The sequence below is a fragment of the Apis cerana genome, linkage group LG1 (assembly GCF_029169275.1).
Source record: "Apis cerana isolate GH-2021 linkage group LG1, AcerK_1.0, whole genome shotgun sequence".
Classification (NCBI taxonomy): domain Eukaryota; kingdom Metazoa; phylum Arthropoda; class Insecta; order Hymenoptera; family Apidae; genus Apis; species Apis cerana.
Window position 1 is genome coordinate 22,696,731 of NC_083852.1, and position 20,019 is coordinate 22,716,749.

The 20,019-nt window shown below is 37.3% G+C and overlaps 1 protein-coding gene across 1 annotated transcript; it reads left to right on the forward strand.

The window, feature by feature from the left end:
* Window positions 1-1,845: 1,845 nt before the first annotated feature.
* Window positions 1,846-14,914, forward strand: LOC108002185 (UDP-glucosyltransferase 2-like). Its single transcript, XM_017063718.3, has 8 exons — window positions 1,846-8,476; window positions 9,828-9,898; window positions 9,972-10,070; window positions 10,407-10,546; window positions 10,894-11,207; window positions 12,211-12,430; window positions 14,052-14,271; window positions 14,363-14,914. Exons 1-8 carry the CDS (start codon window positions 8,297-8,299, stop codon window positions 14,691-14,693), a joined length of 1,575 nt encoding a protein of 524 aa, XP_016919207.2. The 5' UTR covers window positions 1,846-8,296; the 3' UTR covers window positions 14,694-14,914.
* Window positions 14,915-20,019: the final 5,105 nt, after the last annotated feature.

Below are 20,019 nucleotides of genomic sequence, written 5' to 3' on the forward strand. Positions count from 1 at the left end.
TTCTCGAATGAATATTGTATTTAACCTGGGACCGTTCGAATCGCGGGGGTGATATTTAACGAACAGACATTTGGGAAAGGGACGTCGCGCGAAATGGATGAAAAAGGTGAAAGGTCAGAGAGATGGAGGGGAAAAAAAAATGAAGAAGAGAAAGGTATACGTAGATGGAATGCAAAATGGAGTCCAGCGGCGGAAATTATGCAATATATATTACCTAAACCGTTCCGCGAGACGCGTTAACCAATTATCACGTATACGAATTATCATTTCGTATTTTAACACTTTCGTACGCACGCGATCGTATTTTCAAACAATTCGACGAAAATAAAATCGCGTTGGATCGCGCCACCGAAGGAATGATTAAATAATTCTGACATGATTCTAAGCGTATTTGCGATAAATTTTTACGATTTCATAAATGAGAAAATAATATCGATGCTTTCAAGATAATGAATCTATTTTTCATTGGATTCGTTCATTTATACCTTTCGAAGTGATCGAAAAGGAAAAATGTACATTAGAGATACGAGTTTAGGACCGGATTGGCGATGAACTCGTTTCAAGTTAAGGTTATACAGAGCCTGTATAGCTTTACACTTTGTTAATCGATCATATAGCCGCAGGTTTCGATTATAGTTTAAGTAGATCATGCCTATCATGCACAGACGCAGCGTACGATGGAATAGAACTTCGTTTATTAGTACGAAATTTTCGTTTTAGCTCCATTAACTGAATTCTCCTGATCATCGAATCCACTTATCTCTTAACGCGAGCTTCTATTATTTGAACGAGAAATTGTAGATAGTGGTGGAAATAATTGAATTGCTAATGCATTCTAAAAACAAAATTCGGAAGCTTAAATAATCATCGATTATCGATGAAACCAGCTCCCGATTTCCTCGAATTAAAAACGAATTAAAAATACAAATTACTCTCGATTGTCATATCAATTCTCGCAACAGATCATTCTTTCGAAAGTTTGGATTTCAAAAATTCGAATCTCCTCCAATTCTTTTCCTTTTTTGTTTCACATCCCCGATTTTCGCGTTATAACGATTTAAAAAAAAATTACGGGACAATTAAACATTACACGGTCAAAAGAGAACCGGTATTCCAAAATTGAACAACGCGCCGTTTTAAATATCTCCGCTGCAGGACGGTAATTCTAAGATCGATCGTCGGTTAATCTGATTTCCACGCGAAACGATATTTCATTTTCCAAGCGAGTGGCTTTCCGCGATCCTCTTCGGCGCTCGCTCTTCCATCCGTCGCTGTTGAATTCTAATGCGGAAACTGACACGCGAATACGTCTGAAGAAGTTCCACCGCCCTGGAAGAACTCGGGGAGTTTCGTTGAGAAACGGAATTAAGACGTTATAGAAATGGATTAAGGAGTTTAATTAAGTTGATTCAACGAGCGCGCCACAAAATTTCACGTCCCCTCCCGATGCCAGAATCTACAGATTACTTCTTATCGCCGATTTGTCGCGTATCTAGAATTCTACTATTCACTTTTCTACCGTTAAGATTAACGGTGTTTCGTTCCTTCATTTTAAGAGGAAAGAAAAGGAAACGAGAATATTTGAGAATCTTGCAGCATATGGGACAAATTCAAAAAAATTGCTTATATAAAACTATCTATTATTTTTAGCTTAAAAAATTGTTAACATTAGTTAACAACGAATAATAAACAATGAAATATACAATTGATCCATTGTTGTTTTATCAATTCTGCGAAATGCGAGAAAGGAATTGCATTCTTTCGCACAAAACGTTTCAATTAGTTTTCAAGTTACACGTAATAACTCAAAAACTATGAAGAAAAATAAAGTGGATCCTAGTCCCCCTTTCTGTTGCAAGGTCTTCGCCTATTTTACGATCGCCATCCTTTCCTCTCTCGTGACACGTATATCCACGTAAAACGGTTAAATGCGATCCAACGAAATTACAATCGGAATGGCTGAAGGAAGGCAATTTCGGCGATCTCGTATCAAGGTTCCCGCGATACATACGTTGTAGGCTTTTCGTCTATCTTGCGTGACGTGAAGGAATATCTTCGACGTTTGGTTCGAAGCTAATCTAAAAACGATGGCGATGCTACCGGTGTAACGATCACGGATTTTCTTTTCGGTTTCCCCGATTTACCGGCCGTTATATCCTCTCCCTGAACGATTTCATCTTATATCCACCGGGATTAGAGAACCTCTGTCCCTGACCGTTTCATTACTCATCCTACACGTTCCCTGGAAACTCTACGTGTTCGTTCTGTTTGTCGCCCGTTTTCTCTCTCTCCCTCTCTCTTTCCCCGACCCGTATCATCACTCGTCGTTCGTTCTCCCTTTCTTTCGTCCTCCTTTTTTTCTTTCCCGTTTTTCTCTTCTCTCTTTCTCTCGCTCTTTTTTTTCCTTTCCTTTTCTTTTCTTTTTTTTCTTTTTTTTTTTTTTTATATTCCACGGTTTCTTTTCCTCTCTCCGACTTTTCCGCGTCACTCTCTTTCTCTCGGTCGCGCCGACAGTTCGCAATATTGTAATGCGAGGCACAATGTGATGCACCCGAAGAGATACGATAAAGAGTGGGAGTGCATCGAGCTTAGAGAAAGATTAAAAAAGGGAGTAATATGTCTTGCGGGATATTTCGCGAATAACGAAGCGAGAGGACTGTATACACGAGATATTTCTTAAGTGAAATTAATTGATCGATTCGTTGCGCAAACGATCCTTCCTCGCAGTTTAATGGCTATTATGGATATTAAATCGACCGTTATCTTAACGGTCTGAAAATTGAAAAATTGGCATCACGGAAATATAAATATGCTTTTTTTAATACGCACTTTCCGCGCACGGTCCAAACAAAAAACGTTAAATTAAAAGTAATTCGGCATAAATTGATTCGATATGAAATTTATAAAGACATATGAATTGATAGATTGATCGTACAATTGTAATTCTTTGAATAATTATGTACGTCACAATTTCGAGATTCGTTCTACAGTAATTGCTTATATTTATAAAATTCAAATTTATATATATATATATATCTGTTAATAATCCGTTGAAGGATTTCCTTTTTCTTTTTGCCCCGTTTAAATGAATAAATTAAACGAAGATTAATATTAAATTAAACAGCGAAAGATCCTTCAAGAAATTGTTTCCCTGTGATTCGAGACTCGAAACACTCGAAAGTTGTTCGCAGGAAGGAAGTTTCTTGAATAAATCAAAATTTCCGCCAAGAGACAAACAGAGGAGAAAGAAGAATAAAAAGCATGCAAACGGACAAATCCTTTAAACTTGATTTAATAAACCTCTCGACAGGGACGGACGAAAGAAAGATGAAAGAATAAAGGAAATGAGCAAAAGGAAGCTATGGGATAATATTATTCCTTTCCGATTGTCCCCAACGTTTTCTAACGACGTCCAACAATAACAACGTTATACCGTCTTTGCAACCGATGACAATAACGATTCGGGTATCCGAACGGGCATACACCCTGAATTACAGAGTGCGGTTTCCGCTCTTGTTTCCTCGTTGCCGTTATCGTTTGCCCCAACGGTCTTCGTTCCCGTAACGTAAGAATCGTTCCAACCACATTGCCCGAGTTTAGACATGGTTTACAACAAGCAACGATATAATGATGAACGAAGAAGAAGAAGAAAAAGAAGAAGAAGAAAAAGAAGAAGAGGCGTTCCATCGATTTCTTATTTTTACTTACGCCAAAGAGATAGCTCATCCTGTAAATGGATCAAGTGCACGGAACGTTTCCTTCGATCCAACTAGTATCGATAAAAGTTCGACACTAGTTGGAAAGTTTGGGTTGCGCTTTCTATGCTGCGCTCGAGGCGCATCCCTTTGAGATTTGTTTCGTTTTCTGATTAGAGTCTGGCGCACAGGCGAAAGTAGCCACTTTAAAAGGACGAAATCGGATCGATGTATCGGAGGAAAAAGGGGAGGGAACGCGACGGATAACGAAGTTTTTCGAGGACGACGTCGAACGCGATCCCGGTGCTTAATAAACCATCGAAAGCACGGAAAGTTGGCGGATCTCTCGAGGAATCTCGTCGTCGTCGTCGTCGTCCCTCTTTGTCCGTATTCGAACAGGTTTAGAAAGGAGCAAAGGGACTGTATGGAATACGTAAACTCATCCGGGGGAAAATTTCTGGATTCGTGATCGTGTCAAGGAAAAATGTTGGCGCAGTGAAGAATGCTCGAACTTGGCGGAAATAAATTAGGAGAGGAAGGAGTTGGTCAAGTGGTGAAAAAGGAAACGGGGAGTTTAAAAAAGCAGGGAGAGCGTGGAAGCGAATACGGACGGATGGTTTGCTCGCAATGGGCCCGGCAAAATTTGCCAAGCGGCCAGGAGAAAATCGCGATGATTATACGGGTCGCGCGGCGCGATGCGACGCGATGCGCGAGAGAAATGAGAGAAGGGGGAGGGGGAGAAGAGGGGAAGAAAGGAAGAGGGAAAAAATATTCCATAAAGCGTAATGGAGGGCTCGCAAATATTTATCTTTGGGTAGGTCGGGAGCTGCGGGAGAAGCGCAAAGAGCCATGCGAAAACGTTCCAAGCCGGATGGCTCTTGTCGCGGCACAGAAACGTGGAAAGTTCTCCTGACACGATTATGGCGCTCGGTGACCAGAAATAATTTCATTAGTCGCCCCGTAAACTCATCTACCAGTTCGTAAAGAAACCATACGCGTGGGAAATATGTACTTGGGCATATATAATCGCGTATCCGCGGACGCCTTAAGCCCCTTCCACGCTCCCACGAGAACTCTAATCACGGCTACTTAAGTTCCCGTTGAATGTACACGTGTACATGGAGAACGGGCGCCTCTATCAGCATCCGCGTCTACTATGCGAGTGCACGCCGCCCGTTCTGTGTCGGAGATCGAATGAAATGATTCGCGCCACTGAGCATACTTGTTAATGAGCGAAACGACGCTTTCCACGCTTAATGGGATATATCGTCGACGGATATTTCGCTTGACATCGACCTATCTCCTCACGCCGTGGATTGTCCGAAAAAGAAAAACGTTGCTCCAACTTTTCTTCTCTTTCTTTCGAGCTCTCGATTTTTCGAAGAAGCAGCAAGATAGAAAATCGAAAATTTGTTCACCTACGGAAAATATGTAGCGCAATATATCGAATATCCGCGCGACGCTAATCTTCCACAGGAACAAGAACGAGAAGAGGTGCAAGAAAGACGGAACAAAATTTCTGACGAGCGAGCGTTTCTTCGAGGCTCGTTGCGGTTACCGAAGTTAACCACGGATATCCTAAATTTCGGTTGCATAAGCTTAGTCGCAAAAACTCTCCCTCTCTCCCTCCCTCTTTTTCTCCTGTTCCTTCTGATCCTTCTCCCCTAACCCAGCTGGATGTCGTCTAAAAGGAACGACAAGGAAGAGAGAGAAAACAAAGAGGATTAAGGCAAGAGATCCGCAAGTGGATGCTGTACAATCGTACGATAGAGTACAAGGGACAAAGAGATCGTAGACACTGTTCTGGAAGGAAAGAGATCCGAATAGGGGAGATAGAAGATACAAGAGAACCGTAGAACGTAACGAAAAGAGACGAGAGAAACCGAGGAGGAGGGATCTTGCAAAACATAACACAGCTGAAGCTGACACATCCTCCGCCAGTCTACTGGCTTTTCCGGAAGGTAGAAAAGGACGAGCAAATCTAGACGCTTACTTAGTGACACACGCAGCATTTTGCTGTCGGGGTGAACTCTTCCCCCCTCTCTCTCTCTCTCTCTCTTTCTTTCTTTCTCCGAAAGCCCATTCCCTTCCAATCCCCTCTTTCACCGTGTTAAGCCTCTATTTCACTCTTACCACCATTCTCGCATTGTATTAAACCATGGCTCGTGTTGCGACTTGACACGAGTTATCTTGCCTTCCTTCCATCCCACTCCCTCCCACAATGTTCCCCTTTAAGCTTCCATTCTCTTTCTATTCCCTGTCCATCCCTCATCTTCTCATATATTTTACTCATAGAATAGATAGAACACGTTGGATTATTCGGAGAGCGATTTAAACTACGGGTCACAAATTTCCCAAGTGTTTCAAATTGATCGATCATCGATGTCCACCGAATTTCCATCCTCGGTCGCACTATCGTTTATCATTTCGTACCATTGAATAGATGCTAATATCCTCACTCACGATAACATCGAGCATCGCGCGTCCAATCGGCCCCGTAGATTCCCTGAAAATAAATCGTTCGCGAATACCCTTTATATACCCTCCAACATTTGCCTCTCACGTGTGTCTTACAAACCCCCTTTTATACGCGAACAGAATTTCTCCAAATATGGATTTTGACGCGGAGAAGTTCTTTCAAATCCTTTATTGGACTCTGTGTCCTCCGTGCGCTCGCCGTGACGAGCCCCTTCCTCGTTTCTGACCTGTTGTCGAGTTTCAAGATGAGCTCCCTTAACTGTCAGCAACCGTTTTCAACCCTTATCAGACGCATCTGATTCTGACACGCGATTCGAATTTTCCGCCTTCCCGTCGCGCCGTCGTCCGGGATGATCTTTAAGATCGTAACGTAGCTTATTATACGCGTTCAAGAATCCCCAACTTGTCAACATTCACGAGCACGGAATCCCGGACCACTTGCAAAGGAAGAAGAGAGCGGATCGTTCGGAGGGGTATTTTGTCACCTTGTCGGTTAACGAGACGTTTCGCAACGTCTTGCGAATGTCGTTAAAATTAACGGTTGAGAACGATTATTTATACACGAGGACGGTTGTAAATAGGAAGGGGACCGATTAAAAAGACGAATCCTCGTGACTTTTTCAGCCGGCGCAAACTATGGCCACCTTCGCGATGAGACGGTGCACACAATATCTCGAATTAACGAGGCTCTTCTGTGTATACAGGTATTATTACGACTCTAAGTAATGCGATGCGTTTAAGCCCGCAGTTACGCCAGCCATGCAAAAATCTTTTGTTTTCGCCCTCAAGCGTTTATCTGCGCGGCGTTTAATGACGTAACGTTTCAAGTTTTTAATTAACGATTACGAGATACATTTACACGCCAGTGAGTCAATTCTTTCGTCCGTTAATCTTTTCTTCCTTGCCTATTTTTTTTATTTCCTTTTCAATTTCTTTTTCTTTTCTTCATTTCTTTTCTTGCTTTTTTTTTTTTTGAAAATTATGAGAGCAAAGTTGCAACGGATACAACAACTGGTCGATGGCACGTAAAACAGACGTTGCATACGATCGTCGCTTACGTATTTATATGCTCGCGATACTGTGTAACACGAGCGAAATCAGCAAGAAAGAAAAAGTGGCATAGTTCTCGCGAGAACAGATGATATTTTTCTCGGTTGGAACTTTTCTTTAGAGACGGTGGACCAATTTTTCTCCAACCCCATGCGACCGCATCATTCCGTACGCTGAACCGAGCGTTATTCTCTTGACGGTGAGGCAAAAGCGTACATCGAAGCTAATGGCGCGATTCTCGGCGATTCGTCTCCACCCCGACACGTTTTTCCTTCTCCGCTTTTCCTTTTTTTTTACCGCTTTCCGCGCCGTATTTTAATTTAAACGTGAATTTCGAAACGTAAAGTTCGAACAGAAAAATCCCCACGATGTTTACTCTTTCGCGAACAATCGATTCCTTTATGATCCTATCCTATTTTTACCAATTAAACTTTGGCCCAACCCATCGTTTTATGTAATTTTATTTTTCGCCAAATTACGAATTCGTGCACAGATTCCACTCTCTTCGAAACATCTCAGTTATCAAATTGTTCGCAAAAACAAATACTTCGTTAAATTCTTATTGGCATCATCTTGTACGAAGACGTAACAATATTATTACGCGATATATACGACGACCTTGAAAAAGAATCGCCATTTACAACGCATTAAGCAAAGAGATAAGGGAATAGATTCTATGAAATGCTCCATAATCTCTGAATAACGCCTTTATGTTTCATGTGATGTATAAAAATATCTGTCACTGGCCGAAACGGGAGGGTTTGCATTATTTCTCCGGCAACCCGTGCGAGAAACACGCGACCGATGCACAAGCGGTTCACTTATTTATCGTGGCCCCGAGCAAACTGATCGTGAAACATGTTGTGAATTTTTCACGGGAAGATCGTTCTCTCCAATCCTCCCTCTTCCACCCCACCCTCCGCTCCATCCTACCACATACCTTTAGAAATTCCTACAAAAGGCGTAACACCAGCAACCTCGATTCTCGTTTAAAAAATTGAAAGACTATTTTCTCCGTGGTTCTCGAGTGCCTCTCGAAATACACGTCGGTTGAACGGTTGAAGCGGAGCAAGATGTTGTCTCTGCCGTTGGTGCTTTTACTCTTTCGTCAATTCTCGCCAGCCATTGGGTTCAACATTCTCGGAATTTGTCCCAGCGCGAGCTACAGCCACCAGCAACCCTTTCAAGCATTGATGAAAGCTTTGGCGGCCCGTGGACACAACGTTACCATGATATCAACCATTCCGTCAAAGGTAAGTGCGATTTTTTCCCCTTCTCCCTTTCTTCTCTCCCTCTTTTCTTTCTCTCTGCATTTCATCCCCCGTCGTTCTCCGCGTCGTTTCGTCTCGTCGTTTTCCCCAACGACACCACTTAATCGATCTTCCAATCCCCCACATTTTCGATTCTTCTCTCTCTCTCTCTCTCTCTCGATCGGACTCGAGTGAACGGAGAAATTTTAACAGTTACCGAGTTGCAAACAGTTTTAACCATTAACGGCAAACTATGGCAATTTACACGCAATACAATCGCGTTACAACTTGCGTCATTTATCAGCGGTAGAGAAAGTTGGTAAGAAAAAAAAAAAAAGGCGCGAAAATACTTCTAACAAGATTATAACGACGGTTTAATAATTCAATAATATCACCGTAGACCGTGGAGAAAAGTTGGAAAAGATATCCTTGGATAGGTGTTTGACTCCGTGCTCCACTTGGGCCACGCGCACCTCTCGTGCCTTCTTCCCACGTTCACCCGCCAGTTCATTTTTACTTCTCTTTCTCTTCTTGTCTCGCTCTACTTCCACTTTTTCCCAGACCCGATCCCCTTTCGTGTCCCCTCTCTTTTACCTTCTCCATAAACTCCGGTTCAAAGTTACGCAAACTTCGTTCGGCTTCAATTTACCCTTACTAACATTTCTTCTCGTTAAACGCATCTCTTTGTGACCCGATGCTCGCCGTTCCTCGCTCCCTTTTTTCTATTTTTTTTTTTTCCTCCCCCATTCGTCCCTGCCGAAAAGAAATCAACAATTTGACGATAGATCGAGTAAATCGAGAATATACGAGAATTTTCGAAAGAGAGAGAAAGAGAGAGAGAGAAACATTGGAATTCATGATTTTACCATTAAATACAGAATTTATGATCGCTAATTTAATATGCTATAATTTAATATGAGAATAAGAATTGGAAAGTAGAACAATCTTTGAACTTTTTACAATAAGTGTGGCTCGTGAATTTAAGAATATTCTGTCGAATCGTATGCATTTTTTAAATTTTCTTAAAGCTACAATTCCAATTTTGCCACTGTAGATCTGATCAGCAGAATTTGTGATCAAATCAATATGTCAAAACGATAATTTAACCCTCGACGAATATTTCCAAACGACAACCATGATCATTTTGATCTATTATCAAAAGATTCGATTTCAAAGCATCATGGAAAATAACTAATCGTAACTATTGAATTAATTATTGAATTAACATAATCCGATATGATTGATGATTAATATTTTTATTAACACCTAATAAACCAATCGGATCGCTAGATTAAGAATCTCGTTTGTTCAAAGAGTGGCAACCACAAATAAACAAATAAACGTAATCTTGCAGAAGTCAATAAAGAATTACGAGGACGTCGATTTGTCGTTTTCCTATCGAAAACGAGATTGCACCGGTCTAAGGTAAGGTTATTTCGCACGTTACAAGAGAAATATCCCGTAATGCTAGATCCGTTCAATTATCGATGTTTCACAGGCACATGGGGGCGTTCACCCTTTTGCACAAGAACATGCGAGAGGCGAACGAGTTGTGCGAGGAACAACTGTTCAGCACGGCCATCACGCACCTAATTTCGTAATACAAATATTCTCATTCTATTTAAGACGGTATATAGTCGGTAGGGCGTCGACCCTACTACGAGAACAAAAACATTCATTTCGTAAACTCGTTAAAGCTGGTGTAGTAGTCGAAGAAAAGTGCGCCAACGCAATTTTCTGCCTTGAGCCGTAGGAAATTACGGAGTCGCATCGACTGTTCCCCGCCATTTCCATTTACGCTTAATACGGAAAATAAAAACTGCATCGAACGAAATTATAGTAATTCCATCGCGTTGCAACTTTATCGATTCGAAATCATCTAATCACGAAATCAATGGAGAGGCGTTCTTTCTTCTTTTTTTTTTTTTTCCAGAAGAAACAAAACCTTCGACGCTGTGATTATAGAACAGTTGTGGTACCAGTGCTATTACGCCCTCGTCAAATATTACAATTCGCCGGTTCTAATCGGATTCTTGAGCGTCGGCAATCTTCCCTACGTGATGGACTCGGTTGGTAAGCGTAACACTTCAATAATACAAAAAAAGAAAAGAAAAGAAAAAGAAAAGGGAAAAAGTTAATCGAAACGGCAAAATTCGAATGTTGGAGTAGCAGAGTGAGGCGAACGATCTGACAATCGTTCTGCTCGCTTTCTCTACGGTTTTTGTGCCCTGCTCGGTCGGAATGTCGTTAGTGAGCCGGAAATTGACATAAATTGTCGATAAAGTAGAAAATGCGAGCAATCGGAGGTGACCACGCGTCGTAGAAAAGAATGGAATACCCCGATAGTGCTTTAACCTGTACCGATTTCGTATCAGATGAGAATTAAGGAGATACATTATCCGACTATTTCTTATTTTTAGGGAACCCGGACGATCCCCTGTTAAATCCCGACATGGCTTATCCTTTCACCAACAAAATGAGCCTGAACGAGCGTATTTGGAATATCCTCTACACAACGTGGACCAGGATATATTATAAATACTGGCATTTGCCTAGGGCGCAGGAGATCGTTAACAAGTGGATGCCTGACGTTTCGATCGAGGACATGGATAGAAACTTCAGTCTAGTGATATTGGGAAATAACCACGTATTCGGGTACCCGAAACCGCTGCTGCCAAATGTAATCGAGGTTCACAGCCTCCAAATCACGGAAAAAAGCGAAACTTTGCCCAAGGTAATCGATCGTATTCCTAAATTTCTCCATCGAATTAAAATCGTAAGAGCTCGATAATGATTTGACACATAACCTTTCCAATTCACGTATCACCCCTATATTCGCGGAATATAAAATAACACCGCGGTTTGATTCATCGATCGTCCGAAGGGCGGATCAACAGACGATATTGCGAAACTTATATTCAGTCAACGATTACAAGTATTACTCCTTGCGGGACGCGGCAACGTTATTTCACGCAGTTTTACCACGGCAGGGGATTGAACGCTATACCGCGAGCAAGGAGAATGATTTCTCCGGGGGAAAATACGTAGCGCTCTCGCAGGGTAACCGATATAGGGGAAAGTTTACCTACGGCTCGACATTGCGACGCGAAAGTAAAGGTCATTGCTATTTACCCTCGCTCTACCCTCCACCCACGTGACTACGAGGGAAAATATTTTTCCACGGGTATTTTCCAGCCTCCCCCGTCTTCTTTCCCCAAGACAACAAATATCTTTCCGGATCTTTTCCGTGTCGTTCCTACGCCACCTACGACGATTCTTTCCGCTTTGCCTAACTAAAACTAACTAACCTAGACTGCCACGATTAATCATGAAACATCGATCAAAATTATATATCCGGACGAACCTTGTTCGGATGTTGGAACATGTTTTACACCGATATCTTCCGAAATGGAATTGCACCCGCGTCACGTGGAATTAATGCGAGACATGAGACGCAAAACGTGATCGCAGTGCCACGTGCGCGTCCACTTCGCAGGAGAAACTTGCGGTTCTGCGCAATTAATGTGTAACAACGTCTTGTATTCCACGTGAACTGTACATAGGTACAATTTAACGTGAATATTCGAACCATTTATATCTCATCTCTCTTTATATTGTAAAAGAAAATCGATCAAACCGAGCAAACACGCGACGATAAGAATAAAAATACATTTCACTCCGCTTTCATATATCGTTCGAAAGGGTTAACATCTAAATTGTCGTGTTCTTGATCGCAGGATATTCAAGAATTCCTAGACAAGGCGGAGCACGGGGCGATCTATTTCTCCCTAGGCTCGAATCTGCAAACTCATCAGCTGTCAATCGGCTCTTTGACCGCATTGTACAAGGCGCTCGGCTCTCTCAAGCAAAGAGTTCTATGGAAACACGGCGAAGACGTGGCCATTCATCCAGCCAACATCAAATTTGTGAAGTGGGCACCCCAGCAAGCGATTCTCGGTAAAGTCATCCAAGGCTAACCCTTCGCTTCCACGCGGCTCCTTTGAACGGAACATAGATTGACCGCTTCGGGATACGTTCATTTTATTAGGCCGCCTCTTGGAAATCGTTCACGTGAACGCACGAAGAATCGTTATTACCCGAACGATAAAACGCCTCGATCCCCGTTAATGTGGGAATAAAAATGAAACGACACGGTTTAGTCGCGTTGTAACGAAAGAGAGAGAGAAAGAGAGAAAAAGTAACATCTCTCGATGAACTTATTCGTTTGATAAACCGATGAACGATGAATTGTGCTCGCTATTACATAATGCTTTCTTTGATTTCTTCCTCGAGAACGGCGAGATACAAGAATTTTCTGAGATCATGATGCTTCCTCCCCCCTTTTCTTCCTCTCTTTCTCCCTCCTTACTTTTTTCTGTCTTTCCAAGATAAAAAAAACTTCTTACGTAATTGTCCTCGTTGCTCCTAAGTACGTGTTTGTTCGTTAATTATCGCATTTTCGTTTGATTTACATACACAACTCGTCAAAACTCGTCGCGCGACGGTCTGTTCGTTAAACAGGATTCACAGGTAAGCAGAGGTTGGTGCAAATACTTAATGAAGTTGCCGCCGACTTTGCAGGCCCTTTCATTTGGAATGGATGTTAATTTTCTCGGGCAGCCAAGTGTTCCATAACGACCTCGTCCACGCTCATTTTTAAATGATCAAATGTAAAGTGTGACTCATATGCGATGTAATTTCATCGCGCATTCTCTCTCTCTCTCTCTCTCTCTCTCTTCTCTGTCTCGAGTACAAAAATTTAATCCTTTAAACACATTCGTGATTCCAGAAATGGAAATCAACGGTGCGAAATATAGAATGCGGATAAAAATTTGTATCGATTAATTGGGAAACGAAGCGAGAAACAAGAAAAAAAAGTATATGGAGCGATATCGTTGTTACAATAGTTAATTGGCACACGTGCAAGCCGGGACAAATCTTCGATAGTTGGAAAAATAAACGATGCTCTATTGATCCGGCTAAAGGATCAATTTAAACAATTCATAGAGTAACGAAAAGATAACTGTGACACGACGGGAAAATTCTCTCGGGAAATTTTGACAAACTAGTCCACATCGTTCGCGCTAACGCTCGGTCTCGATGCAAATTCAAGCAAGGGAAAACTTTTGTATACATTGATAGACAGTTTATGTTCGCCATTCTATTCGCCCTGCTCTAGAAAATCTATTAAAGAGGTACGAGAAATAGGATATAGAATATAAGTGGACGCCTTACAACAAATAATGAAAATTTCGATTCGATTATCGCGTAGTTTTGAAATTCAACGAATGAAACATTCCTATCACCGTTTCAATGACAGAATTTAACTTGAAGAAATTTTCCACGTGAAATTATACGATTATATATCGATATTGTAACTGTACTTATATATCGTTATATGCTAAACGAGATGATAAAATACGCGATTCTTGTTTCAATGCTATTATTCCACTGTTTACTTCCTTTGAAATTCCACTCCCTTAAATCTTGAAATTTGTAATAACTCTGGGGAAAGGATAATCTATAAGGGCTTTATTTCACCCAAGATCTGCGATATTAACGTTACTTTTATACACAGCACATCCGAAAGTGATGGCCTACGTGATGCAAGGTGGATTGCAGTCATTGCAGGAGGCAGTGCACTATTCTGTGCCGGTAGTCGCCATCCCCTTTTTCGGAGATCAACTTTTCAATGCGCGTAAAATTCTAGATACTGGTATCGGGCTTACGTTGGACATCGATACCATCACTGAAGAATCCATCGTGCAAACCCTTACCAACGTCATAGAAAATAAAACGTGAGTGTAACCCGTTTCATAAAGATTTATGCAAATTTTCATCGAACGCTTTTAAAACAACGGGAAAATTTAATTGATACTATTTTTACAGATATTACTATAACATCAAAGCGATGTCGGAGATTATAAGAGATGAATTGATAAAACCAATGGATCGTGCTATTTGGAATGTGGAACATGTGATTAAATTTTCCAAATCAAAACATTTTCGTTATTACGGTCACGATATCCCGTTGATCGATTACTATGGAACAATAGTAATCCTTAGCTTGTCTTTAATTTTGATAATAAGATGCTGTTATTTGATAATTAATGTTTTTCGATTTAAATATTTCTCGATTAAATATATAAGAGACCGGATTAAATTTTTTGTAAAATCGAAATATTCGAATAATTATGATATCCTCGATAAAAATAGATAATTATATTCTAGAAATTTATTATTACCAAGTTCAACGTATTCTTATTTTTTTTTAAATTTTCGAATGAATATTGTTAATAATCGTTTGTAAGAATTCTATCTTATTATCTGTTGTTAAAACATTCGGAATGATTCGGAATGTTAAAAATATCATCAATAGATAAGAACGGAAAATTTGTCCAAAGTTACCATCATACGAGAAATAAAAACTATAATATCGACTATTTGAAATTATTACTACCCATAGATGAAAAATTGAATATCTATTATTCCATATAATTCTCCTCATTAGAAAGAAAGTTTTCATTATGAATCCTGATGTTGACATAAATCATAGATATAAGATAAATTTATAATATCATCTTATAGAACTTTGTCTTATGTATTCTGAAATACCGACTTTAAAAAGAATTAGAATTCTTATACCCTCTGTAATTTATTACATTCAGCATTCCTATCTTTCATTAATTAGAAAAGCAAATTTTTATCTTCGATAATTTAAAACTTTTAAATTACAATTTATTAAACCTATATAAAAATTAAATCCCTATTTATCAAAACAGTTTGATCTAGAAAATTAAAACTTGATTTTATCTAGATGAAAATCTTCTATAATGGACAACTTTTGTTAATAAAATTTTTCGAAACTAAAAATAACGAAGTATTCCCCTTTAAATGCTGTGTCCTATCCTATATCCTGTATACAACGAAAAATCTAACTTCGATCATTTCTAATATCTACCAGAAACCTAGTTTTTGCATGTAAAAAACAAACTTCATAAATTTCAACTAAATGTTTCTAATAAAAAAATAAAAAAATTACAATTTCATATATTACAACCTATAAAATGAAAAATAAGATTTCATACCTTTTTCTTTGACGTCTGATTGGTTTCTGAAACAAACTAAAGAAAGATTTAATAGAATTAAATAGAAACAAATTTGATTTCGTATGATATATGGTTCTTTCTTCTTTTATTTTCTTCACAGCATATCTGTAACAACTCAGATATTGGATTAATAATTAAAAACTAATTTATACTATATAAATATATATATATATATATATATATATATATAATTTTAAAAAAAAAAATTAAATTATTAAAACATTTATGTAATTCATAAATGTTTTATTCATTTATACTTTTTTAATACCAAAATAAAAAAAAGGAATCAATTCTACAAGAAATAAAATACTCATCAATAAAAAGCAAATTTATTTTTTAACAATATTTTTGAAACAAATATTTTGATAATAGGGGATATTGAAAGAGAGATGAAAAAAAAGAAAAAGAAAAGATCGAATCCAAATAATCATCCACTCAATCCGAAAAAATCGATAGTGGAATATCTTTCTTTTTTCACGTTAAAATATTAAATTCACAAAGTATTTTATTATATTTGCAAATCAAAGAAAAAAAAATTGAAAATATCCCTAGTAGGATATTTTGCTTATTGCTAATAATTAATAATTATTAATTTATACTCACTCATATTTCATTAAATATATAATTATATTAATAATAAAATTGCAACCATGTTGGAGGCTGCTGTCATAAGACCACGGTTCTGCAATTCTTCTTCTGTGGGTGGTCCAGGATATATTTCCACAGTTTCAGTGGAAAAATTTTGGGCATTCTTTCAACGCAATACTATTATAAAAAACGCGATAATTTATTAACGCAACACTAATTGAAAAAACCGCGATGTAACAATATCGCAACACTAATAGGATGAATTTAATATAAATTTATGATGAAAGGAATGAAAAGTTACTTCAAACTTATTGATATTACAAATAAGAATAATAAAAAATTTAAAAAAAAATGAAATTTTTCTAATTCAAAATTAAATATAATTAAAATATTTAAAGATATATAATCGCGATATCTTTTACAAGGCAACATTATAGCAAACGCGATTATCATTTTATCGCAACACTAATTCAAACCGTAATTTCTTTATCGCAACACTAATGCAAAAACCGCGATATGCCCATGATGACTGGACGAACGATGGGCCAGCATGCAAATTGGCCAGACGATACAACATATACTACGTATTATTAAAACGAGCACAATGACAAAGTAGTAACAATGACTTCCCATCCTTTGAACCCTGAACAAGATTCAAAAAATGAGAAGCCATTCGTTGCAGCCCTCTTCGTGACAGTTTGTCGGGCCTCTTCGGTCTTCCTCCTTCGGGCGCAATGCCCGCTGAAACTTAAATCTAGGCTCGAGATTCGCTAATCGTAAGTCAAGAAAAAAAAAAGAAAAAAAAAAGTCTAAATCGCGGAAACTAAATACACATGAACGACCAACGATCGCAATGATCGTTCTCCGTACATGTGCGAAATCTCGAGCGCAACGTTCGTTTCGAAAGCAAATCACGACCGCGACCGCGAAATTCAAAAAATCGATGAGCGAAGCCAGAGACGAATGGCAATAATCGTCCATTCGTCTCAGCTTTGCCCTCGATTTCTCAAATTTTATTTCCTGAAACAGATTGTCACGCGAAAACGCGCCTACCCGACCAGAGACTGTGACAACCCGCCCGGCCCTACCTACTTATAATTAAACAGACACACCAGAAGTATACTACCTATCCTACCTAACCCTATATTTAAAAAATGGCAAAGCAGGCACACCAACACACTCATTCCACGATTCTCACGCATAATACTCGGGCGCAAAATGCCTACACTAGGGAAAACGTCCCGGGACGCCTCCGACACCCGAGCTTGGCACGCTACTTTCATACTCTAATTTTACGTACCATTTCTCTGAAATCAACTGACGATAGTTAGCGACCATTGCGTAAATCGTGTTAAAGCATGTATCTCAATTATTTATTTGTATCTCATTTCTAAAGAAATAATTATTGGACTAAATGATATGAAAATTTGATACCATTGTATAATTTAAGACTATAATTTAATAATAAGAAATTATTATTTATAATTGGCATTTAATAATAGATGAAATTATTACTGTAAATTTGTTATTGATTATTGTGAATAGGATAATAATTGAAACGACGCATTTCCACAGCCTAATCACACACACACATAATGTGGAAAATACGTCGTGCACGATACACTAACGCATCGTCAGTCGCTAAATATTTTTATTAATTTATAAACTAAGATCATCATGCTCATTGCCTTTCTTTCACCCAAGTAACACCTAGGTCCGTGAGTGAATTCCTGGCAATGAGCATGGAAAGGGTTAAATCTGAAAATCCTGAGCTAAAAAGAATATTAATAATTATTAAACGAGCTAATGTTCTTTAATATCTATTTTGTTTCAATTATTATATTTTTTATTTCAATTTTTAATAGATCTTTGAGAATCTAATAAATTACTTTTAATATTAAAAAATACATAATATTAAATATTGAATATGTTGAATATTAAATAAGAAATTTACTTATGATAATTAATAATAAAGAAAATAATTGATTCTAAATAAAATATTAATAATCTCAGGCAATCTCTTCATCAAAGCGTATTTTCGAAAATAGTTAAAGCAGGATTTAAAATTTATTGCTTTGATTCAGAAATTTATCTGTCGCGAAATGTCTTCTTGCACAATTATTATATTTCTGTACGAAAGGACTATAAAATGTCTTTATAATTTAAATCAAATTTAAATTTATAATAAAAAATCAAATAATTAAATTATACAATTGTATTACGATGAAACAAGAGTTAAAATTAAATATTGTTCATTCATGTTTCAATTATCAATATCATTTTGTTAAAAACGCGATGTGCAAGAAAACCTATCCTTATTTAATAGATAAAACACAGAAATATGAAATGTTACTACTCACGAGTATAATAAATACCCGTGGTCATTGTGCTCGTGCAAAATTCTACGTATACAACCAGTCATTCGTGTCGATTCGGACCTTTCATCCTACGACATGATTGAATGACCAGAGGAACAGAAATGCATGCGACTCACCATTGATGCGAAGAATTTGCATTACCATCTATGGTATCGTGATTTATAAGATGTCATCATGTAAGAAGATGTGGAAGCCTTACAATATCTGTAACAAAAAATGGAACAATAATTTAAAACATAATCCAGATTATTTAAAAAAATTCAAGTAAGAAAAAATAAAACTTTATTAGAATAGATAATAATGATAACAAAGAAATTCTAGTGAATATTAATAATAATAAAAATTGAAATTTGAAATTTAACAATTAAAAATGTAATAATTCTATTTCAAAATTTGAATAAAATAATGGATAATTACCTCTTCGCGTGATGGATGATCGTTTATCTTCTTATGAGAAACACTGACTCTAATATTTTTAGCAAAAGAAATATTTAAAAAAAAAAGAAAATAAAAGACTATTGTGATTTATAATTGGCGAACAAACACTGATTCTAATTTCGCGAAAAATTATTATAATTAAATTTTAAAACTATTATGCACTAAACAATGTTAAAAAAAAACTATTACGAAGCAAACACTGACTCTACTGATCACATTGCGCGCGATCACAAATATTCTCTGAAATTAAAATTGAATTAGAAATAAAACAGAAAAAGAAGTAAAATATTTTTTTTGATATTTTTCTTCTTATTTCTATTAAACATATTGTTCAAAAATATTGTTATTTTTTTTAGAATTAATTATCAACTAATTATTTGAATTATAAATAAAAAAATTATAAAATAAAAAAATTATTTGAATTATTATGAATCATAAATGAAGACATATTAAAAAATTTATTAATATTAATATTTTTTATTTCTTTTCAATTTAGTATTTTCAATGATTAATATATTATTTAACAATGTATTATTATTAATTGTTTCAATAAAAAAAAGAATAAGAATGTACAAATTTAAAATTTTACCACTTCTAATAATGGCGTCCATATTGAAATTTTTCCCACTTTGTACGTCACTCCATAATCAGCTAATAATTTCTATAAAAAAAAATTACAACTTTAAAATAAAAAAATAAAATTAAATAAAATATGATATTAAAATTAATTGTATTAAAATAAAGTAATAAAGCTCAAATTCTATTTTCTAAATTCTAAAAAACTCGTGATATAAATTAGTTGTAACATTAACCTTCAAATAAATGAATAAAGAAAAAATTAATAATTAACATTTAAGCGACTGTGATAATAAACGAATCAATTGTAATAATAAACAAATATTAATTATATGGTAATATATGAACAATAAAAAATCACTATGAACATACTTAAACAATTATTTCACAGAAAATAAATCACACACCTCAAGAAAAATGACGCGTCCGAACACTACGAATATCGATAGAAGAATGA

Bases quoted from the DNA above. Each gene is read 5' to 3' on its own strand.
- LOC108002185 (XM_017063718.3), top strand. From the start codon at position 8,297: ATGTTGTCTCTGCCGTTGGTGCTTTTACTCTTTCGTCAATTCTCGCCA. The intron at 10,071-10,406 runs GTAATACAAATA...TTTTTTTTCCAG, and splicing joins GCCATCACGCACCTAATTTC to AAGAAACAAAACCTTCGACG. The intron at 14,272-14,362 runs GTGAGTGTAACC...CTATTTTTACAG, and splicing joins AACGTCATAGAAAATAAAAC to ATATTACTATAACATCAAAG.